Genomic DNA, 24,480 nt, shown 5'->3' on the forward strand with positions numbered 1-24,480 from the left:
AACATGCTACTTTTCAGTTACCACAACTTTGAACTCCATTCATAACACTAGGACACTGTGTATTCTGTTCAAATCATTACCTTTATTTACTTTACCAATCATTATAATACATTATTTGTGCTACAGTGTAGAGTATAACAGTTAGAGTTGCACCAGATATGCAACATATTATTATCATGTTTTAACTTACTCATGCTGCTAAAAAGAGGGCAGAGATACAGACTGCCAAAGCTCTCCTCTGCAGCACACATCCTGACTTTACTCGTCCTTTTAAACTGGAAGTAGATGCTGGGGGTCAGCGGTGCTGGTGCTGTGTTGCTGCAGGAAGATAAGCGTGCCGTGGATCACCCACTTTTTACACAAAAAAATGCAACAGCCATCAGTTAAAGTACAGTACTATTGAAGAATACACCCTTTCTCTGTATGTTCATTACCTGTTTTTGTGTACACTGATCATAAACCTCTTGTTTTTTTTACTCCAAATACTCCATCCAGATTCGTGAGGTGGTCGCTCCTTGTGCAGGATTTTCAAGAAAGACAGAGAGAATGTGATGGCAGATGCGCTTTCTTGGTCTTTTGGAAGATGTGGGTGTCATGGCCATTATTGCATTTCTTGCAGTTTAGTAAGTTATTTCTTTTTTTAATTCTTTGTGTACCGGTGTGACGCCTCTAGCTTTGAGGATCTTTGAGTGTACCTGCGGGTCAACGTCTGGCCATTTTAAAAGCCCTGGTTCCATCCTCGACCTGTAAACCTCTGTGAAAATGTGTTTCTTGTTTAGAGACCTTTGCAGCTCTTTGCAAAACGATTAACCCACATGTTGTTTATGTCAGTGAAGCAGAAGGCGTGAACTGCATTTATCTTTTGCACAGTTTTCTTCTGCTTTGCTTATTTTAGGGTGTTAGGCTTACCACATGTCTTTCATTCAGTTTTGTTTTCACTTATGTAAATACAATAGATAAAGATAAAAACTTTTATTTGCCATTTGTACACATGCACTAGGTCTGGGTACATAGCGCTTAGAGTCAGGGTCAAATAAATACACACACAGATAAACAAAGTGCACTTAGAGGTGACGTCAGGTTTCTTTTTTTAAACAGACAAAGATGAAGAAAAAAAAAATATGTCAAGTAATTTCAAGTGTAGAACAATAGTTCCTGTATTGCACTTAAATGACTGTGGAATAGAAAAATATTAAAAAATATTTGCCACTGAGAAATGTGTATATATATATTGTGCATCCAAATGTGTATTAAACTAAATAAATTGACTTTGTGTGTATTTTAGTTATTCCTTATTTCGGTTTTAGTCAGAGTGTGACGGGAAAAAAGTTGTGGTGGAAGTGTGTGTGTTTGTGTGTGTGATCAGCACTGTTCTTTCAGATAAAGCTGGTTCCATTTGTTGGTCTGGCCTTGGTTCACCCTGGAGTAATTTGCTCTCAGGTATTGGTATGCATTAATAAATAACGGGCTTTAACCGAGAACTTGTGGTTAGACTCTGATTTGGGCAGCAGGCCAGGGACTCCCTTTTAACTTTTGTGCTATGCTCCCTGTTATCATTTTCTAAATGTGTGCTATATGATTAAATGCTGTCTGGCTGAGATTTAGATATAAGATTATTTATTTACTATAACACAGTGATGCCAACACACAGGTCTGTGGTGTGGAGCACATGCTTTTACCTTCAGTCTCTCATTCACATGCTGCCCCAGCAACTTTTCTCCAAATGAGAGGCATGTTGTAGAGTAGAAGTGCACTATATAAGAACCAGTCCATTTACCAGAGACAGGCAGAATGGTGAATCTCAGTCTGTACTTTTCTACATCTCACACAGGTGAGCTTTCACACACAGTTACATCTCTAGCACAGTGGCCATTATGAGGTTCAAAGCTCTGTCACAGCTGTATGGGCATTTTTACTGCACTGTTGTGTTGTTATGGGACTTGGGGCCATAAATACACAAGCTAGTTAAAGGACTACCCCCACTGCCCCCAAATGAACCCTCTACGCTGGGAATCCTGCGCTTTAACTGTAATAAAATGGTTAGGAACAGGATTCAACTGGTTGGACTACCAGGTCCTTTTAAAAGAAAACACAATTAACCTGCAGCTAACTAATGCACATCTTATTTGTTTAATCAGTACAACAAACAGAATGTGAAATTCATGCTGAACCTTTTTGTTTCCAGGATTTAGACTAAGCTAAAATAAGCAGCATTTTTAACAGATAAGAGTTGTATCAATCTTCATGTCTGTGTCTTGCAATGAATGTTATTTCTTATGCACACTACTCCTTTAATTGAGATGTTTTGGAGAGCAAAAATCACATGCAAAAATAAATATCCAATGCTCGACAGCATCTCTGACTTGCTCCGAATTAATTTTCCCAGCTTTTCAAGTGATCTCTTCCTGGAAGAAGATTTTGTGTGCAAAATGACGATCCCAGCATTTCCTTCTCTTTAGTTAATTTAATCCTTCACTCTCTTTTTTTTGTCCTCTCTCCTTCAGGACTCAGCTGCAGAAGGACTGCCTTCTTCAGAATATGCCCTGTCTCCATGGTAACAGGCCTCAGGCAGACCCAGAAAAATGTTGGGCCAAACCCGTCAAACTTACCTGATTCTGGACTGCGCCGGAGAGGATTTTAACAAAAATTATAAAACTAACAAGTCCTAATATGATGCATTCGATATTTCTTTCTGTATAAAAGTGTGTGCCTGAAAATCTTCATATATTTCAGCTTTATTACATTTTAGAAAGACTTGCTTTCTCCTATCCCTGGCAGAAAAGAGTCTTCTATTTAAATATCTTTCTAAAACCAGGAGGTGAAGGAAAAGTTGCTATGGTATTCAAGACATTATGTCAGCGACTTTCTCAGTTAAGTGATCTTAAACTGTGCGGAGGCGGTCCCAGGCTCGTCTCAAGGTCCTAAACCAGGACAAGGATGCACCAGCTGTTTAGCCAAGTGCTCGGCCAGAGGGATCTGTCCAGAGCAGGTGATCTGTTCTCTCTGGAGGACGCAGACATTGAAGACTGTCTGTCTCAAGCTCTAGACCAGATTAAGGCAATCTCCTGCTCACCGGTAAGTTGACGTGTTTAGATCAGTGCAACCAACACACACAGTTGGTATTTATTCAAAAATTACAAAGCAGATGCCATTAATTATTTATGCCCTTATGCATAATTCATTGCTTTTGTCCTTACTTTATCATTGTATTCCTAATTTTGCATCCTGTTGCTGGCTGACAGGACTATTTGACCAATGACAATGACCAGGCAGTGGTGGAGATTTGCATAACACGCATCACCACAGCCATAAGGGAGACGGGCTCCATCGAGCGACACAGCACGGCTCTGGTGGGACTGTGGGAGTCCTGTCTGGAGCATAACCTCACCCCGCAAGGTGAAAACACAGAGGACACGCCGCATGCTAAGATAGCCTCTGACATCACCAGCTGTATCCTGCAGGTATAAACACACGCACACGCTCGCATGCACACATCATTGTTTGTTTTACCTGAAGCACATAAAGGATACACATACTCACAAACCTCTCAAGATATTATGTGTGCTTAGGGTATTTAGCTCCAAGATACTTTTAGTGCTCATGGGATGAAACTTAAAATTTACAGTACTGTGCAAAAGTCCCAAGCCATCCCTCTTTTTTTTTAAATTTTCTTTCTGAGATGCCAGACTTTGTTGTCAGTGGTCTTGAGCAATAGCTTTTTAGTGTTTCTGAAAGTATTTCAAAAGTTTTCTTTGGATTATACAACAACTGGACTGAAAATCAGTGGCAACAGGTCTGATTGAGGGATGAATCCAAATCTAAAATTTCTGATTCAAATCATTGTCAGTATGTGCAGAGGAGGTCAGGAGAGAGATACAACAGTGAGCGTCTACAACCATCAGCAAAACACAGTGGAGGCTCTGTTATGGTTTGCAGCTGCATTTCAGTCAGTGGTGTCAGAGATCTTGTCAAAATTGACGGAATTATGAACACAGAAAAGTGCCGTCAGATTTTGATTCACCATTCAATACCATCTGGAAAACATCCATAGAAAAGCTTTGAATGTCCTTTAAGAAATCTGGAGAACTTTTCCTGAAGACTACTTAAAAAAATGACAAGAAAGCTGCCTAAGAGAGTTCAGGCTGTGTTGAATAATAAAGGTGGTCGCTACAAATATTGACTCTCAACATCATTAAAATTGCTCCAACTCTGTTTTTGGCTTGTATTCTGGATTTCCATATATGTTTGTAGGAGTTTTAATAAGTCATTGCACATATTTTCAATTTTTCTAACAAAACTTTAAAAAATGAGGAGTGGGCTCAGACTTTTGCACAGTACTCTAACATTCCCTTTCATCTCAGCCACACACCTATAGCTTGTACAGTTGCAACTTGCAACCACATTAAGAAGTGCCTGCTACTATGAGTGTCTGCAGGATACTCACACACAAATACACAGACTTGCAGAATGGAAAAAGGCCATTGGGAGCACTTGGCTATAACATATTTTACTGATGCATTAATATGCACTACATTAGACTTCATCAATAGCTGTTATATTAAGAGTTTGGTAAGAGTTTTCTTCTCTAAGAACTAAAACTGTCAAGCTTATCAGAAAACGGGCATAATCAAATTTGAGTAGAAAAATGCAAAAAAAACAGAAAAAAGTACTTCTTTTGTCTTCTTCTTTGTCATGTGACCATTGACAGGTTATAGTTTTGGGGCTGATTGCATGTTTTTTAATGCACGTGAGCAATGTTATGCTAAAGCTTTTTAAAGCATTGGTGGTAAACACGAGGGTGTAAAGGCTTTGTGGGGAAAACAAGTAAATGAAGGCAACGCTGGTGCATGAGGGGAAAAAAACCCCTCACAAAACGGTACAAGCAGAAGAGTTAAAATAAAAATTAATAATACATGATCTCCAGCGGGGAAGTTTCCCTTTAAGAGCAAATATACTTTATGTAATCACTGCTGGGGGGGAGGCATGAAAATGTACATTTAAAACTCACATATTTTCCCCATTTTCAGACCTCCAGTGCTGAAAGGTATAAAAACAGAGTGACTCCCCTCCACCTTCTTTCTCTCCCTCCCACTTTTTTCTTGGGAAAGGGAATGTGGTTAATACCACCATAATGAGACTGACTCCTCAGGAAAGACACACACACACACACACACACACACACACACGCACAAAGCTGAGGTTAAAAGTTCTGACAGCTCTGACGGCAGCTTCTGGCTCTGATGTCCAAGCTCCTGCACTTATCAGGACAGCCATTCCTTTTCTCTCTTTCTGTATCTCTAAAAATCTGTTTCTCTTCATGTCATTTTTTCACATTTCTTTCCGTCCTCTCTTTATCTTGCCCTCCGACCACCTTTATCTCTGACCCCTTCCGTTCTCTCTTTCCCTCTCTGTCATTTTGAATTATAGACACTTGTCTTATTTTCCCACGGAAACTCCCTCAGAGAAAAGGAGAGACGATTCATTTCATATGAGCGCTTTGACGTGCGTTGTCATTGAAGTGTAGTACAAGATGACAGGAAAGATTAATAAATCAATACATTAATTCATGTGCCAAAAGAAGAACACTACTGGCACCTCATGCCTGCTGCCTGTAGCTGTCAAACATGACAGCCTTCACACTGAGTGTTCAGATTGTCCCTCTTTAGACAGACTAAAAACAGTTTTACTCTAAAATGTCTCAGCTCCAGTGCCAACACTGCATTTCATGGTGATTTTTCTATATTTTGGTGCCTGATAATAAATGAAGTGAAGGTGTTTAGACAGTTTATATTGGTGGGTAAAATAGTTTTTGCAGTGCCTGCACTGCCACCATGTGGAAAACCAGAGGCATGACAGAGAGAGACTACACTCCCCAAGTCATTGATTGAGCAGTTTTTGATGATAGACATAAAATATAAATCTTGAAAATAGGTATATATAGTAAAGACTTAGAGGCCTTAGGTGTGTGAATAGAAACAAATGTGAAACAGATGTTCTAGATGTGGGTTCACAAGTGTTAAATAAATATATGTGAGCCGCAGTGAACATGAAGTTCGTATCAAACTGTCCTCTGGAGGGTGCTGGCACATTTTGAATCCCGATCCCGCGGTCCGTGAGTGTTCAGAGCACAAACTTGTGCATATGTCTTTCAATACAATGCAGTCTCTCCCCCTGTTCTCCATTCTTATAGCCCATTTTAATCTCTGTGGCACTTATCACATGGGTTGAGGAAAGTACTGCTGGCGCTCTTTGTTTCAAGTTACTAAATATATTTGATGCGTGGCTTGCTGTTAATGAGGATATCTTTAGGCTGTACTGTCTGTTCTAATGAGCGTTAACACCATACACATGTTGTTCAGAAAGATCAGAAACAGCAAAGGACAGGCATCTGATCTTGTTACTCTCCTTTATAGATAATGAGAAGTAAATATCAGGACTGTAAAATTAAGCCTGCTTTGCTGCCCTTTCTTTTAAGAAGTGAGCTTAATTCAAGTCAGACAGATTTCTCTGTGAATGCGCTCGCTCTGTGTCCCCTTGTTCAAAGTTACAGTGATTACCAATTATGCTCACTTTACAAAAACAAAAGCATTTTATCTGTGGACGTGTGCTGCTTTGACCAGTCGTTGGCATGTCTCTTAAAATGTTAGAAAACAAATACTTACTGTGAGAATGTCGTCTTTAACAGAGTGTCTCCTCTCCTATAACACGTCTCTGCAGAACTACAGTTGTCCTTCGGTCATGGTGCTGGCTGTCCCGGTGGCCGTGCGGTTCCTGCAGAGGGGCAACAGGGAGCTGAGCAGGAACATGTCCAGTTATCTCTCTCTGGCCGCTATAGCCAAGGCCGATCTGCTGGCTGAACAAACAGAGGCCATAACAATCAGCGTGCTGGGAGGTAGGATACACATACAAATGCTCGCACACAAGAAAGGAAACTGGTTACCTTAATTTTATAGAGAAACTACATCGAGTATGTGTGTGGGTGGTTTGAGACTGTAAGAGCAGAAGTGCAAAAAGAGCTTTGGAGAAGAACTGAAATTTTAATGGATTTTCTAACAGGGGACTTAATGCCTTTTAATGTAGTCGTTGTCTTGGCTTGTATGAACAACACGTTTGTACCACGAGGGATCCTAGTAGACCTGAAACAATAGGATCAGCTGTTTTTACTGGAGTGGAAAATGGAATTATTATTGTAATCTGCAGTTGTAGCTAACCACTGAGGATAATGTGGTCATACAATGCATCTCACATACGTCATTGTTTCCCTCGTGGAGCTTTGATGTATAAGAATTAGTCTGGAGGAAGGAGAACTGCTACCTTTTTTTGTTTGCACAGTGTTTCTTGCCGTAGCCCCTGTGGATGCTACAGAAAGTCTTTTTAAATGCTTCTACTTTCTCTCTTTTTCGATCAAGACATCTAATGTAGGGTGGTTGTTTTTGCCTGTTAACCGCTTTCATTTAATTCTTTTCAAATATCTCTCATGAAGGCCCGATAATACCTACGTGCTCTGGAAGCAGAACTAATGTGAGGGAAGGGAGGACTGGGGAGGAGTATAAGGTGACATTGTCCTCAGGCACTGATCTCATTACTGTTTTCTTCAACTTCCCTACTTAACAGCTCAGGTCAGAGAGGGTAACTGAGCTGACCTCCAGTCGGTGGTTAAAGAAGGCTACGCCCACTATGTTTTTTTGAAGCCCTTTTAACCCCTTTTTAACATACATGTTGCTCATTAGTGAGGTCCCTAAAGGTCCAGGGTCCATAGTGGGGTGGCTGTAGCTCAGGTGGCAGAGCAGGTCAGCCACTAATCAGAAGGTCGGTGGTTCGATCCCAGGCTGCCTCCTGGCTGCATGCCAAATATCCTTGGGCAAGATACCCCATGTTTGCCTACTGGTGGTGGTCAAAGGGCCCGGTGGCGCCAGTGTCCGGCAGCCTTGCCTCTGTCAGTGCGCCCCAGGGCAGCTGTGGCTACATAGCTTGCCATTGCCAGTGTGTGAATGGGTGAATGACTGAATGTAGTGTAAAGCGCTTTGGGGTCCTTAGGGACTGAGTAAAGCGCTATACAAATGCAGGCCATTTACCATAGTCAGCCCTGCTTAATGGAGATCTGTTTACCCCTGGGGCACACATGCTCTCTCACTCACACACACACACACACACACACACATGATCATAGGATAATACAGGGAGGGCCTGAGTATATGTATTTGGATGTGCTGGTATGGTTTTTTTATGTGAATCAGTCAGTGCCTCTGGGAACATGTTGACACACACACACACACACACACACACTAATCACCTCACACTGTACCACAGTGGGATGCCCACCACAGTGGTGCTCGATGCTCCCACGTTTCTGCCAGCAGCTCAGCACATGAAACAGATTATCTGTTAACTGTCTGGTTTTCCAGGTGAGTTTTTGCCAGATTTGGGCTTTGATTATAGATGCAAGACAATTAGCACCCATAGTCCATGAATGTGTAACTGGTTCTTAACAAAAAGAGAAAAAAGGGATGTCTTTTTATTTTCATTTGGATATATGAAATACGAGGGGGAAGAAAAGAGAAGCTGCCAAAAAGTCTTAAGGTTGAAGTAACTGCTGCTAAATGATGACTAAATAAACAACTTTTCCCTACAAAATGCTTTCACCACATCCAATCAGCTAAAGCACAAAGGAATGGAATAAAAGCAACAACTTGCAAATACAGACATGCACTGTTAGGCAATTGAAAATAGTGAAAAATACAGGGATTTATGGTACAAACAATATGCTCAGGAGCATGTTGCAATGTGCTATTAAACTTAACTGTGGTTTACTCACATTTGGATTTTTCCACCTTTCATCCCAGGTCAGGACAGTGACGGTGAATAAATCTGCTGCACGGACTCTTACAGTTTCTTGCCATTTGGCTTTGAGTCCTTTGAGGCATCTCCCTTTTTCCTCGTTTGACTCTGCTTTTTTATTTGATTAACACGGTTTACATATGGTCATTATGTTGTCACACGTAGCACTGCAAAGTTTTCTTAGTTTTTAGACCGACAAATCAATTACAAAATAACAAGTTGGATTCTGGCCGTTTGAGTCGTTGGCCCTCGCAGAGTATTACATCACAGTCAGACTTATGAGTCTGATAAATTAGGGAAGGTAATAATAATACCTCAGTGTCACTGTAATGCTTTTTCACTTCAACATTTGCACTCTGTAGTCTCCACACATATCGAGTTCCTGATTGCCGGCTCCTCCAGAGACGCATGTATGTAATGGCTGTTTTAAAAATATAGTGCTAACATTTCTTTCCACTAGATACACGACACCCTCAAAGTCATCACCTTTTATTACACTACTGGACATGAAAGTGCACACTAATACCTAGTCTTCTTTGTGGGCTCAGAAAGAAGCAGAGAAAAGGGAAATAAAAGAGACAGAAAACACGATAGTTTGAAAGTTCTGTACACTTAAGTAGTCCGGTGGCTGTAATCCAGCTCGACAGGGATCGACCGACTGATATTGAATCTGGAATGAGAAACCAGATGAAAGTGAGCAAGTCCTGCTCGAAGGCTTTTTTAAAACTTTGTAGCAAGTTCACATTTATCTTTCATTCTGCACTTTTTAATGTAACCATGGCAGTTTCCAAGTTTGAGCACCTTCTAAATCTGCTGTACTGTAACCATTTAAACCTCATGTTGACATCTTTAACAAGCCACAAGCCTGCGAACCTTCGTTCTGAAACCTAGATGCCAACATGCGTGTGCAGTTGAGCATGGCTGTGCATGCATGTGCGTCTGTTGCCACATGCAATATTTTCTTCTTCTCCTTTGTCTTGTCCTTGGTGGTGCGTGTTGAGTTTCTGTCTTATAGGAGAATAGTGAGTTCCGTGCTTAATAAGCATGTGTGTGTGATTCCTAGTTACAGGAAACCAACAGCAGGATACTGGGTGAAGGTTTTATAGCTACAGCAGTCTCACACGCACTCACCGTTTGGCCCCACAGGGGTTTAGAGCCAAGGGTTCTTTCAATCTCTGAGTAAAACCTTAAGTTAACAGAGAGGCTTGGAATCTGTCGTCTATCTATCAAAGCTGCAGGTCCATTTTGGCTCTACCTTGGACTGTAAGGTTAATACATGGCAGGGCGAGAGAAGTGAGTGAAGACTCGGTTAAATGTATGTGAGTGAATGTGGAAGGTGATTCTGTAACAGGTCACAGTTACACGGAGGTTGTAGCTGCGGGAAAAAACTGTGGGTCCATATTTCATTAGCGGGTCCAAGCAGGATGTGCAGCAGTAAACTGTAAGCATATGTGAGCTGCAGAAAGTCTGCAGGCAATTTCCCCACAGTTGCAGACATCACTGAATCAATTTTAATCAGCAAGAGATTATATACGGTATAATTTGCAAAAGTGTGGTTGTGACATCGAGTGTTCTGCAAAGGTTTTGGGCCGCCCCTTATTTCTTTATGTTTTGCTTCCAAGGAGGCAGATTGTCTTGTAATTTTTTTAAGTGGTCTTGAGCGATACTCCTCCGGGCTTTGTGAAGTCTTTTAAAATTTTAATTGTCTGTTTTTTCCTTGTACCTCACACTTTTCAGAGGAATATTTTTTCAAGCTGCTTCACACTGACCTAAAAAGCATAAAAAGACACCTAACTCAAGGGATGAACCAGTGTGTTTACCGTACACTATAAAATGACTTGACGCAACTTTTGTTGTGATTTTTGCACCAGATAAATTTAAAAAACTGCATTGAGTTTCATTCAAACAACATAGCAAAGAACCAGATTTAAACAGTATCCTCAATAACTTTGTTACAAAAACATATAATTTGTTCCCATTTCTTTAGCTGGAAATGCCAACAGTGACCAGACATAAAGAGATTCCCAAACAGCTGTTAACTTTGGCACATCTCAGCACGTTGTGCAGTGTGTGCATAAAAAGTTTGAGGAAACTGAAGAAGTGGAACACTAAAGGGGAAGTGGCAGATCTAAGAAAAACTATCTATAGCAGATGAACAGTATCTGAAATCCATGTACTTACAAAAATAGAAATAAATCCAGCAAAGACCTGACACAGGCCCTCAGAGATGGATCTGCCCTTCAGCTGATCGTCTACTGTTCGCTGAAGCCTAATCAGACATCATCTCAGTGGAAGGACGGCTGTCAAGAAGTAGTTCTTACGGAAGGGAAACAGGAAGGAAATGCTGGAAATGGTGTTGGAAATCTTGTCAAAATTGAATATTTTAAATTTTGAAAAAATACATAAACACTCCTCATTTAGGACAGTGGATACTTTTTTATTCATACCTCACTTATTTAATCTAGTCCTGTTATGAAAAATATATTTATGTACAAAATACATTCAGTTTTACATTTTCACAATAATAAAAACAATTTACAGTATAATACAAGACAAGTTAGTTCATAAAAGACTGTGTAAACATTATCCTCACTTTCTTTTATCAAACCTCACATGGCAAATTCAACAGTTTTACTCTTCTTACTTTATGCAGGATCAAAAGAAAACTTTACGTTCTACTTAAATGGCAACTATGTACTGACAAAAAAACAAACAAAAGCAAAACAGGAGTTACATAACTCGTATGAATGTAAACACTGAGTATAAATTTAGAAATATAATGTTCGGAAATTCTTTCAAAGAAAAGTTTATGGCAGTAAAAAAAAAAATAGTAAGCTAGTTAAAAAAGCACATTTGTAGTTAACAGTCAGTCATGCTTAAAATGATAACAAGTACAGCAGTTTTCAGTCACAGGTATTTTTTTAGATTATTAGCACATCAGTGCTTTTGATTGTAATGGGGTTGGATTACATGGCTAATTGTACCCACAAAACTTAAAGGTGGGAAAGCAAATATATTTTCTGTTACATTAATATCCCCAGTTAAAATGCTAAAAAAAAAAAGGGAGAACATTTTCCTCTGTTTGGGTTTCTATTTTTTTTTTTTTTTTTTTTTTTTTTTTTTTTTTTGCATGGATGTTTTGATGAACTGCACTCGCCATCTCAACAGAAAAATGAAAAATGCTTTGGTACTCTAAAAACACATGTTGTGCAATACAAGATAATCACTTGTAATAGTCAGAGACCCCTCTTTTACTTGTGCTGCGTGGCTGTCTGGTGATTACTCTTTTTACTGGCTCAGAACCCGTTCACTTTCACAATAGACTCTTTGTCTTTCTTGCACTCTAATTAAATCTTTGGTAAAAACCGCTTGCAGCACGTTCTCGGCGAAACTACACGTTTTCTAAGACGACTGTGCATCAGTGTGTTTTTTTTTTTTTGTGTGTGTATATTACTGTCTCAGTTCAAAAGGCTTGGTGAAAAAAGTAAACTTAAGTCTCTCACTGCAGTTTTGAACTTAGTGTTAGCAGTTACAGTAATAAAAAGTGAGATGAGGAGGAAAATTGTGGTCTCTGGTATAAAACAATGAAAATGCTTAATTATAGGAAGAAAGATGATAAAAGCAGTTGTAAGTCTTTTCACTTTGAGCATTTAACTCTTACAATGTTGTGGAAATGATGATTATAGTGAAGAGTATGCACTATTAGATGAACTGAGCACCTCCGTGCGGCACCATCTCCGTTACACCCCACGCCACTATGTTCCCGCTCTGCTCACAGCCATGGCCTTCCCGCAAAGACAGCTGGGAAATCTTGTCCTCTGACAGCACTTTGTCCCACATGTTCACCGCCGTCATCTTCCCCGCAAATGCCAGCTTAGAGTCGAATCCCGCCTCAAACCCTGCCACGCTGCTCCCGCTGCTTAAGGACGGAGGACAGCAGCCGTTCCTTTCCTGACCCAGCTGGAGGGAGCCGCCGTCGGGTAAGACGTGTCCTTCGGCCACTCCGGGAGTGGACGCTACCTTCACGCCATCCGCCCATAGGGAGGCCAGACCCTGCTCTGAGGACCAAGCCCCACACAAGTGGGTCCACCGCCCTGGGTTCACCACTCCCCGTGCCTCCACCAGGTGAGCTTCTCCTCCGATGGTGAAGAGGGCAGCGTTCCGCTTGAGCAGCAGCTGGATCTCATACGGATTGCGGCGGTTTCCATAGGTGAACAGCACGGTTTTGTTGGAGATGCTGGTTGGTTTGAACCACATGCAGACAGTGAAGGAGGACAGGGAGACAGGGACATCTGGTATGATAGAGGTGTAGATTCGACTGGAACGCATTGGGAAGAGGAGGGCCATCTCACAACCTAGCCAACAGGAAGATAAGATGATCAGGGCTACTGAAAAAAAATGGGTCATGACCTGACAATTGCAAGTTATGCCATATTTAGTACTCAAGCACTCATCCAGCAATAATAAATCCTCCTGTTTGCACAGAAATAGTATAATTTTAAATTTTGTAAGAAAGGATGCCTGTAATTTGTGGTAAAATCTACAAATTACAATAAATTCTAGATATTTTACCCCCGGCTGCAGTGGTAATAGTGGTTCAGTTTGGAGAATTTAATATGATCATTACAAAGTTTTCTTTTTCATTTAACTGTGACGGCCCAAAATTGGACATCAATTTGTTATTACTTGTTGTTACTCATGAAAAAAAGATTTTGTTGGGCATAACCTATGATGACAGTGAAAAGACCATGGTAGCTCAGCAAGCTGCATTACATTTTTATTGTTTGTCTGTCTTTTGGCAGGATTACACGCAGAATTTTAAGCCAAATTTGACTGAACTTGGCAGAGAAGCGAGGAAACCGCTACAATTTGGTGCCGATCTGGATTGGTTTAAATTCCCAGAGGCCTTTGCAAGGGTGCGTTCCACAAAATTACCCAACAAAAGTAGGTTGAAAGTGTTTGCAGGAGAACATGTTTGAAGGAGCAGAAACGGAGCAAAAGAGGGGAAAGAACATGAAATGAAGCACAACAAACAGATGACCCTCAGGGCTCTGTCCATGTGTGGCTTGGTATGATGGGAAAAAAGGAGAATAATGATCTCGTCACATGACCATAATTAAACTTTAGTCAATCAGGCTCTAATGTTTAATGCTGCCGCCAACATTTAAAACAAATATTCAGTGTTTGGGAAAGTGGCCAAGGTCAGTGTGAGGGCATTGGCACTTTCTGACTGCCCTTTTACGTTACTTTTACACTCCTAGTCAGAGCATTTTAACAAAGGGGGAAAATGGACCTGAAATTTACCCTTGCGGAGTTCCACTTTACATCATAAGACTTGATCTCCTACACAGACTAACTGAGTCCTAAAGAGATAAATATAAAATAAGAATAAATTGAAATCTAAAGCTAGATTTTTTAAGTAAGTCAGATTACTATCTTGAGGTTACTGGGCCCCTGTGGTTTTACTGGGGCTGCTACTACTGTGCAGTTGTACCACGGTATATGAAGTGTTCATGAAGTGAAGGCTGTTTTGAAATAGGTGGCAGCGTGAGCGTGATTGAATGTGACACAGTCAGAGTTCAGTTACTGGTCAGGTGATGAGATCATGAATCACTGGCAGTTTTTTCCTGTCCCACCACCTCACGCACAGACACACACCTCTCTGGGTCATCTGGTTCGTGGTTTTTTTATGCTTTGTGTCGTCGCCTTTTCCCCCCATTCCTCTCTGTTTTTACTCATTCAAACACACTCTCTCTCAAAGTCACTCTCTCACTGTTTGACACTGTAATGTCAAACCAACTTTTGTTGGTTAGTTTTTTGGCATGTGAAATAGAGAAAACCTGTGTGTGGCATATGTGTATACCCTCTTTGACTGAAGCCTTTTAGGCAATTTGGTCTGCATTACATAATGGAGTGTAACTGCACATTGTCAGCATTGTCAGCTTTGAATTATTGGAGTTGGTGTGAGGTGGGGGTGGGGGTGTAGCAGGGTGGCTAGATCCAGTCTAGCATTCGAGTGTTTTTTAGAAATAGCCATTTATAGTTATTTAGCTTATATGAAATCATAAAATTAACCGTTTATGATTTCCTGATTTTCATCGCTTTGAAACTAAATCATCACTGTTTATGTGCAATAATGATTTAACTGGCTTACAGACTTAGTGTCTCTGTATCGCCTGTCCTACTTGTAGAAAATTAAGATTGGGTTTTATAATTTGGTCCTGATAAATCCAGAGAAGTCTGTGAGTTGGGGAATAAGTAACTAAATACACACTGTTTAAAAATACTCCCAACAATCAGCTGTGAGCAACAAAGAAAACATCCTGGTAAAGTTTTGTCTAACAATCTGGTAAGTCCCATTAATAACCCTAATATACAAGTCTGTGTTTGCTCTGCCTGGTGCTTAAGCATATAAACTCTGAGTTGTGTTTATGGATCATTTCCTGTTGTTTGCATAATGTTCCCGGTATATCCTGTGTGCATAAAACAGTCCTGTTTAAGCTCACAGTTATTCCATAAAGGAAGAGCTCAGAGGTGTTTGGGCAGGATGAGCATGATACTCTGCAGCTCTGATTGTGTGCGAGAGAAAATGTGTTCTGAACTGTGCACATTTTGCACATTACACAGCGTAACATCTCTCATTTCCCATTCTTTGTCATGCATTTTTAAGTTTTGAGTTTTTAACTCGAGATTTTTCTCTCTCTCTCCTGTTCTCTCTGTTGTTCTTACCCCAGCCCGCTTTTTTTCTCCCTCCAGTTAGCAGACACGCTCCCTACTTAAAACCGGAGATCTCGTTTCAGGTTCCTGCCACTCAGAATATAATAGTGAAAAAATACATTCTGAACACATCGAGTGTGTGTTTGTGTGCGCTCATGATGGTTTCCATCTGGTTTTACTTTCCCAGGGTTCTTTTGGTGTGGTTTTAGCGACTGGCTAATGATTACACCTCCCTCTGTTCACTGTTTAGGCCAGATTTATAATTTTGTGTATAAGTGCACGCATAAGATGAAGAGTATAATTTAGCCCTTTTGTGGCTTTCATTTGATTTATTCTAGGAAATAAAGTTGTTGTACTGATATCAGTGATGCTCTGCTGCAAGTTTCCCTAGTTAAATTTGCTGAGTCTAATCTTACATTTTTATTAGTCAGTGCTAATTTCAGGGAAGCCAGTTAACTCTGCTAACAATTTACAATAAGGGTTCATTACCCATGAGGAGTTTTGTCCCATGGCTTTCTTTGTTATCGTCTTTTCATGTTTTTACTTGAGTCTAATCGTACTTGTAAATTTCTACAAATACTTGTAAGTATCTCCCGGTGCAAACAGCTTTAGCTAAATCTCTTATTTCCAGAGTGAATTGATACAGAAAAAAATAAAGCGGGGTGTTGTTTCAGAGCTATGAGCACAAATAGAAATAACAGGAAATCACAGTTTAAGACAGATAGGGATGGTTGATGGTAAGGTCAGTGTTATACCTGCAGGCAAGAATCTTTGCCTCGAAGATCTCAGGGCTTCCTCCATCTCCAGCTTCACTTCTTGGAGTGCAGCCAGCACCATATCTAAAGTGGCCTCTGTTGTTGTGACTTCTTGCTCATGGTGCCCCTGCTCTCCACCCCTCAGAGGATGAAATCCTGCCTTGGTATTCATCCCTCCTGGGCTGCTAAAGCAGCTGGTCTCCAGCTTGGAAAGTCTGGATGCTTGTGTTTGTGCTGCAGAGAGGAGCTCTTGTAGCATTGTCTCCAGCTGGTTGGAATTCCCAATGGAATTCCCTGCAGCAGCCGCAGGAGAATCCCGATGTCTGAGTTTGAGGGGCTCCAGAGTCTCTCTGAGACGGCTGTCCAGCTGCATTTCCATCCTTCTTCCTGCATTCTCCACCGCCGCCCCACAGGACCCACCATACTGAGCTACAAACCTGACAATATAGAACCCAGAATCAATATGAGTGATTTGAACCATTTCAGCTGAAGAGGTTTAAACATGTGCAGACAAGGAATTTGCTATAGTTGCTTAGAAATCTGCTAAATTAATTTGAACCAGATCAGTTCAGGGTTTTGTTCTGAAGCAGAGCTGCATTAATGAGGCGATGGGCATTTCATCGCTTTGCTTAACAAAGCAAAGTGATGAAAAGATTAAATCTGATTACATTTTTAGTCCTGTCTAAGTTGCTCAGACCTTGAATCGTCTTTGGCTTAATCACAAACGCTCATTTCTCTGCTGCTCATCTTCAACCATCGTGACCTGATGCTGATTGCATGACTTCTCAGTCTTCCAACCGACCTTAACATTTCACTGCGCAGTGACCCCATCTCCACCTTGATGATATCATCGGCATACTGAAGCAGCATGTTCTCCCTCATTTGACTGTTCTCCAACATGGAGAACATCTTGTCCCATTTGGTCAGTTCTGAAGAACTGCAGGGGGCTGAAGTTGGTGTGGCTGCAAAGAGGGATGGTAAAAAGAAGAAAAAGAGAAAAATTTAAACATCCAACAGACGATAAACTCATTCAGGTTTCTACAGCTTCTAGAGCCAGCCACACCCCTATCTCCTGCACCTCCCCAGAGGTCCAGATAGATGGACTTTTCCTGCAAAAAGAATCTAAGATTTACTCCTCAGGAACTCTATTGAAATCATGTCAAGATGTATTAACTTTGTCATTGAGCAGGTCCAGAGAAATTGCACGTCTTGTTCTTAAATTGTGCATTTGTATATGTAAGGCCAATAAGACAGGAAAAAAAAAATATGAATACAGAATTCAGTTACTCCATTATCAGTTATATAAAGACGTATGTAATCAACATAGGAAAAGTGCTGAATATATGAAAAAAAGATCACGAACGTATCAGACCTTTATTTAGAAAAAGTGTCTGTTTAGCTGAAAAAGATTGAGCTTTTACTTTCTGCAGTTATTTGCCTGATGGAGTTGCAGATGTAGCTTGAAAGTGTGCATGCAGGATATGTTTAAATTCATTTCCAATTTTCTTCCAGCTTTAACAGAAACTTTAAGGTCAACTTCAATCTTAAAAACGAAATGGATTTAATTCTGCTTGAATAGCTTACTGCCACAAAAGCATTAATGGACATAGTTGGAGGAGGATGTCAATTTGTTGGGAGAAAGAGGGTGAGAATGAAATCTGACAAATGGCTCACAAAGCAAGAGCTTTTCCTGTGAGCTTATCGGGTTTTCTGCTGTGAATGAGGAGAAAGATGGGCGGTGTGGGGGGTTTGAAAAGGAAGGTCAAGACCTGCTGACAACATTGGGAGAGATAGCACGAGTAGTCCGAAACATAGGGAAAAGCGGGACAAAACAAAGCCAGGGGATAAAACAATCCAGGAGTAAGAATATGTAGGTCACTGTATCAGACACGCTGTTCTGGTTAACTGTTGAGCCTTTTTGACCTCTGTTTATACCTGCAGACATATTCCAGAGGGGTACTATTACAGAGCTACACAGTTTGTTTTGGCTTCCTGTTCTCAGTGCTCAAAGTCAATTAGACACAAGGGTCATGCACTTTGGACCCTGGGGCTTCTCAATCCAAAGGAGCTGAGATTGTTTTTTGAGTGATTTTAGTAGAAGAGAGTGTAAATGGGTGAAAATAATAATGAAAATAGATGCATAGAGCCTAGTTTTTAAAGATGTCAGTGGTTACTTCGATAATCTACTCTAAATGTATATTTAAAATTGTTTAAAGGTACGATGTGCAGAATCTCACCACTAGATGCCAGTAGATTGCAGATTACATTTAGCTGAATTCAGTTTTCTTACCCCTCCCGATTCAAGTGCAAAATCCTAGCTACGGTAGCCAGTGTAGGACAAACCACTCTAGCCGCTGTTCATCCATAGAGTGAAGGCTGTGAGTTTGCTGTTTACCTCAGCTGTCAATATGCTGGGTGTCCATGTCTATTTACTCTGGAGGAGGCTGTTAAAGTTTGTGAAAGGATTTCAATATGCGTCAGTAAGTAATTAAAGCTCACTTCTGTTTGATAACAGTGACAGTGAGGTGTGTTGTTAAGGATATCCTGAACTTTTCTGTTGGTAAGCACTGCTGTTTTTGCCATTGCTAGCCACTGTTAGCTGCTATTAGTCTCTGATAGCTGCTGTTAGCTGGCGTTAGTGAAAATTTCTTTAGAGTGATTCAAACATTGTTGGACACTGGATACTTAGCGAATAAACTCTCATACGATGTGAGAATGTAATCGAGATGATTATCAGTGGAAAATATGATTTATTTCTTTTCAGGATACTCAAGCTTAAAATTAGTTAGCATAATATTAGCTTAAAACTAGCCTCTTTTTTATTTAGAAGGCTCATTGTCAGCTCTGTGGATCACATTTCTAATCTGCTGACAGTAAGTAACTTGACAATATTGAAAATAAATAAGAATTTTTATGTATGTTTTCATTTGTTAAAGCTCTAACTTGAGCTTGTGTAAACTTGAGTAAATTTTTAAAATGAAATAATCTCCAAATCACTGCACATTTAAGCAGTATTCAACAGGAAATAAGCATTTAAAAGCTTCTATATTGAGTGGCAGTACTCAGTAGTAGGCTCCTTTTACAACTAGTCAGTGTCTGTGTGTTTGAGCAAAGTATAACTCAACAAATTGGTCCACTCATCTGCTACATGTTATTTTTCTAGCCTGTCATTCATTTTGAAATTTACCGTGTCATGACCCCTGTCATGTGGCCTCATTAATTCAAATTCCTCTCAGAGATTCGGAGATTTGAGCAGGTCAGAAGCAGTGATCTGTGTCTCCTTCCAGCTTTTTGACCTCTCACAGACCTGCACACAAACTCACGTGATTTTCTCCTTCTTGCACCCCCTCTGGAAGTCCGAAACAACCCCCCCACCTCTGCTGCTGTAAACTGTGTTTGTTTGTTTTACTATTCTCAGTCATTTGTTTCGCCCAGTATAATATTTACCTCTTTAATCATATCACAGACTATTTTCTGCCTGTTAACTGCTAGTGCCGCAATTACACTTCCTGCCAGGTTTTAAACAACTAACAAATGCAAAATTCGAGCTGCGGAGGGCCAGTTGGACACTTAAAAATCACAAACACTCACCCTCACTTTCTCCCTTTCATTCATCACTCTTTTCATCCCACACATACAGGTCTAAGCGAGCATGCGCGCACACACGCTTTAATGCCATCCAAGACAGCTGAGAGAGGAATTTCCTAATGATATACCAAAGTGTTTCTGCTGTTGGTGACCGCTGATTGTGGCTGTAAACTCCTACAGAAACTCTGTCTCTGCCAGCTGCCTGTACACTATACAAAACACATACATGTTAATCTCTAATCTCTGCTCTTCTTTCCCTTCTTTATTTATTTAAAGACACCAACTTGTGGAGGATTTTCAGTTTTCATTTTTTTCTCAAGCTGTGAAAGATTTGCTTTTTTTTCCCCACTTCTTCATCAGAACTTCTTTCACCCTCCTCGATTATCATTTTCATCTTATTCTACAGTTTCTTCCCTTTTTTTTTGTTGTGATGCACAATACATCAAAATACAAAAGTCTTGTGCAAACTAGCGTCCCAATCTTACTTTCCACACAATCCATACATGAATCTAAAAAAAGAAACTCAGTTTCATGCTTCAGAAATTAATACGGTCGATACATCCAAGAGTCTTGATTTGACAAAGGTGTAGGCCCAGCAGTCGCACATACACACATATTTCCACACTTACGTGCTGGCGTCTCTTCCTCTGCGATTTCATTGTAGTAGGAGGGACCGTAGTTGAGCTCGATAGCATCCTCGTAGTCAGAAGGCAGACACAAACACATCGACAGCAGGCTCGCTGCCCGAAGGAGCCTCCACAGAAACATGCTGCTGCTGCTTCCTCCTGAATGTGTGTGTGAGAGAAAATGTCTGTTTGCCTGTGAAAGTCAATAAATGTGTGTGCTGTTTTTCTTTTTTGAAGTCTTTCTCTCTGCTTTTTCCTCTAAGTGTGTGTGTGAGTGTGTTGTATGGGGCAATTAGAGTCAGATAAGCTGCGTGTGTCTGCTTTCTCTGCCTGTCCTGCTGCTTTCTGTCTGTCTCACGTTCTTCATGAGCTGCATGGTCCTTTGCTCTTTTTCAAGCCCCACAGTCCCATACTGTATGTTGCCCCTCCTCCCTCCCTGACTCTCCACCTCTTCTCTCATTCTGCCTCGTAAATGCTGAGCAATCCTTTGGCAGAAAGCCCACTGGTATGGAGATAGAGAGAAAGGTGCTGCTTGGGCTCACATGTACTCATTTCTATTTCTCTGAGAATGAGAACTTAGGGACATAAACTCTGACCTGCTGACCTTAACCCGTACGTAATAATGGACAAGTCAGGCAGGTTTTAAAAGAGTGAAACTTTTCAGTTTCATCAATGTGAGCATTTAATTTGATGAGTGTCTAAGTCTAAACCCAAGCTTTTAACTGTTTTTGAATCTAATTGCTATTGTGAGTTTAAATTTAAAGCCCTGTGGCCCTTAATCAGGGTCATGATGCCGAAATAAACAATCAAACACATGGGGAAAATCCACCGAGCGAGTGAAGAAACGTCTGAAAGTTTCTCTAAATCTCCGTACTTGTGAAAACATTTGGCTCTCGCAAGTATAGAAGGGAGTCTGAAAGCACTGCAGTGAGACGATGAGTAATGCGTCGTTGGAGGTTGTGTGTGTGTCATAATCAGATATAACGGGAGCTTCTGTGACTAAGGGAGAGGGAAGGAGAGGGTTGAGGAGGAGGCAGGGAACACAGAGCTTTCTGATATTTGCCCCATGCAGGGATGCTGTGAGTGGGTGTGAGTGGGTGAAGTTTAAATGGAACCCAGACAGGAGAAGTTTCTAAATGGGTTTATTGTTCTCCAGCTTCTCTCCATTTATTTATTTATTTGTGAGCCTCGCTGCTTCTGTGCGCCTGTACTTGTGTTTATATACTGTCTGTGCATCCGTGTGATAGAAGAAGATACTCATGCTGGTGTGCGTGTGTGTGTGTTTGTGCTTGCTTGTGTATTTTTGAGAGGATGGAAACAATGACTTCCTCACGGGATTTTAGGATAATCTCACTCTCATCCTGGTCCCCTCCCTCCGACTTTCTGTCTGCCCGTTCCTCTCTTCCATTGTGTTAGTTTGCTTTCCCTAAATTGCCCGCTGAAACGCACACTTGGCCACTTGTTATCAGGGTGGAACAGCCTCTTCGTGCGCTGAAACGCAGAGAGAGGTGCGTGGGAAAGGATTAGTGAAAGCTGGCCCTCTTCATTAGTTCTGTATTTCCACTCGATGGCTGAAACTGTTGAGTCCATTATCATGTTTTTTAAGCTTCCTCTAGAACACTTTGGATGACGTCTTTCCCATATACTTGTCCATGATTTGCTAATTCATGTCACAGACGGTGATCATGCAGTCCGAATGACTGTTCGCTGGTGATCGTTTAATTTTAAGTTCCACCCTTCTTTTTCATTTATGCTGAAGTGTGCTCAGGTTGAGTACAGTGTGATATCACTGTTTGTTGTACATGTGAAACACTGTTTCCCAACATTGTGCTCAATAACTTTTTTTAAAATGGTGAAATGACTGTTTCTATAAAGACGGCGTAAACACACTTCTCAAGGGTGTCTGTGTATTTGCTATAATTTTAGGTGAAAACTTGGAGAGCATGAGAAGACAGCGCGGGTCTCTTCTAACTCAAAACAGGGAAAAGAGCAGAGATAAGCTGGTTAAAATGTGGATTCTTATTGAAATCTGCAACTTACTCCAGCACTTCCAGGGTGGACACTGAGGCATTCCCAAGCCAGCTGAGAGATATGAATCACCCCAGCATGTCTTGGGTCTGCCCCGGGGCATGCCTGAAACACCTCACCTAGGAGGCGCCCAGAAGTCATCTACTCTGAGCCCTTTACTAATGACTCAGCTTCCTTATGCTCTCTCTACAGGAGAGACCAGCCACCCTACAGAGGAAGCTCATTTCAGCTGCTGGTATCCTTGATCTCATTCTTTCGGTCACTAACCACAGCTCGTGTGGAGAGTAACGTAGGAAGCATGGCCTCAGGCTCGGAGGTGCTGATTCTCCTTCCTGCTGCTTCACACTCAGTTACCAAGTCATCCAGTGCTAGCTAGAGGTTATTTCATGATGAAGCTAGAAGAACCACATCATCCACAAAAAGACAGAGAGGTTATCCCAAGAGTGACCGAACAGGAAGTCTTGCATCCTCATAGGACACTCGGTGATGTGGTCACATAGCACATCCAGACTGGTCAGGCAAACTCCCACACGCTCTCAAGAGGATAAAGAGCTGGTCCTCTCTTCCACCAGGACAAAGACCGCAAAAGTGATCAGTATCACGTCTCCTGAGGACGCCCGTTTAACATTTCTGCTGTAGTTTGACACTAAATGACTTCAACTTCCACAAATGCATCATTAAACTTAAGTAAAATTTAGAAAAAAATAATGTTTCAGAATGCTTCTATACTCAGAAAGAAGCATTCATACAGGCTCTATTGTGTTGCGGGCGTGTTTGTATTGTAAATGTTTCCATGTTTTGCCTCACAGCTGCCACTTCAGGTGGGAATTCAGCCAGCTGGAAACACATCTTACAGGCTTGTCTGACAGAGGAGCAAAGAAATGACTTCACTGTGTGCTCGTGCATGAGCTGTATCCTTGCAGTGACAAATGACTTACTTATAGTTTATGTATGACTTAGTTACATAGCTTTTACACCAAGGGAATATTTCATATCAGCCACACAGATGTGTTCAACGTGTTTCCCGCTGCACTTCATTAAGCGCTGACTCAGCAGAAAGAAGTGCCGAGAAACGTTGCAGTTTGGGTCTTAACAGCCTGAAAGCTTCACCGAGGAGATCCTCGATACCACAGAAAGAGTTCAAAGTGAGAATCGATCTATCAGCTGTGCTAGTATCTATCAGCATTTATGATTTAGATATAAAAACAATTGTATCCATGGAACATTTTTATTCATTGTGCACACGTGATGAAAATCCTTCGCAGTCTTTTCTTTACTTTTGGGTAACTGAATCCCTTCCAGACATCCGTGCAGTCATGTGTCATATGAGCTTGAATATTTTAAACTGTGTTTTTATTCCTTCCCTGCTGGGGGGTAATGGGGGTGGGTGGTATTGGCTCATCCAACAAAAACATACACATTCTCAAATATATGAGCTTTCTGGGAGAAGTTCATCTGATTTCTCTTGCATTTTGATTTGACAGATTCTCACCCCCCATCACCCACCTCAGAGTGTTCGATTAGCATGAAATATGACAGGCAGGACATGCGTACATGGAATGTGCTTTGGAAGCTGCAGAAAACACGTTAAAGTCGTAAAGCTCTCCAAAAATATCCCTCTGGATATCGTTTGCGTTGGTCTCTGCAGTTTTCTCCCGTACAGTAACCTCCCTGGTGTAAAAGTTCTGGGGTTTTTCTTCTTTTCTTTTTTTCTTTGTCAGATTATGTGCATTGTTTAATGTGTGGAGAATGTACTCATCCACAATACTTAAGATAAATCGGCAGGTCAGCTGACACTGAAAACCTCCTTCTAGCTTTTTAAATGTAACACAGAACTTCTGGCGCATCTTCAGCTCATTTAAACCCACATTTTCATGTGAATGCATCTTGATCTTCTTGAGGTTTTGGTCTTGAAGTGTCAGGGAATT

General features: G+C 41.0%; 2 protein-coding genes across 3 annotated transcripts in view; one reads left to right on the top strand and one right to left on the bottom strand.

Moving 5' to 3' along the window:
* The first annotated feature begins 2,815 nt into the window (after positions 1 to 2,815).
* Positions 2,816 to 24,480, top strand: part of veph1 (ventricular zone expressed PH domain-containing 1) — a 73,698-nt gene continuing 52,033 nt past the window's right edge. For both annotated transcript variants that reach the window (XM_063493312.1, XM_063493313.1), the window contains exons 1-3: positions 2,816 to 3,075; positions 3,243 to 3,461; positions 6,718 to 6,892. In XM_063493312.1, the coding sequence (XP_063349382.1) occupies positions 2,938 to 3,075; positions 3,243 to 3,461; positions 6,718 to 6,892 (532 nt within the window). In that variant the 5' untranslated portion in view covers positions 2,816 to 2,937. The remainder of the gene's footprint in view (positions 3,076 to 3,242; positions 3,462 to 6,717; positions 6,893 to 24,480) is intronic.
* On the bottom strand, positions 11,289 to 20,890 carry ptx3a (pentraxin 3, long a). Its single transcript, XM_063493430.1, has 4 exons — positions 20,528 to 20,890; positions 17,113 to 17,272; positions 16,311 to 16,747; positions 11,289 to 13,193 (listed from the first exon to the last, which is right to left on the bottom strand). Exons 1-4 carry the CDS (start codon positions 20,664 to 20,666, stop codon positions 12,541 to 12,543), a joined length of 1,389 nt encoding a protein of 462 aa, XP_063349500.1. The 5' UTR covers positions 20,667 to 20,890; the 3' UTR covers positions 11,289 to 12,540.

The sequence above is a fragment of the Pelmatolapia mariae genome, linkage group LG14 (assembly GCF_036321145.2).
Source record: "Pelmatolapia mariae isolate MD_Pm_ZW linkage group LG14, Pm_UMD_F_2, whole genome shotgun sequence".
In the NCBI taxonomy this organism is placed as follows: Eukaryota; Metazoa; Chordata; class Actinopteri; order Cichliformes; family Cichlidae; genus Pelmatolapia; species Pelmatolapia mariae.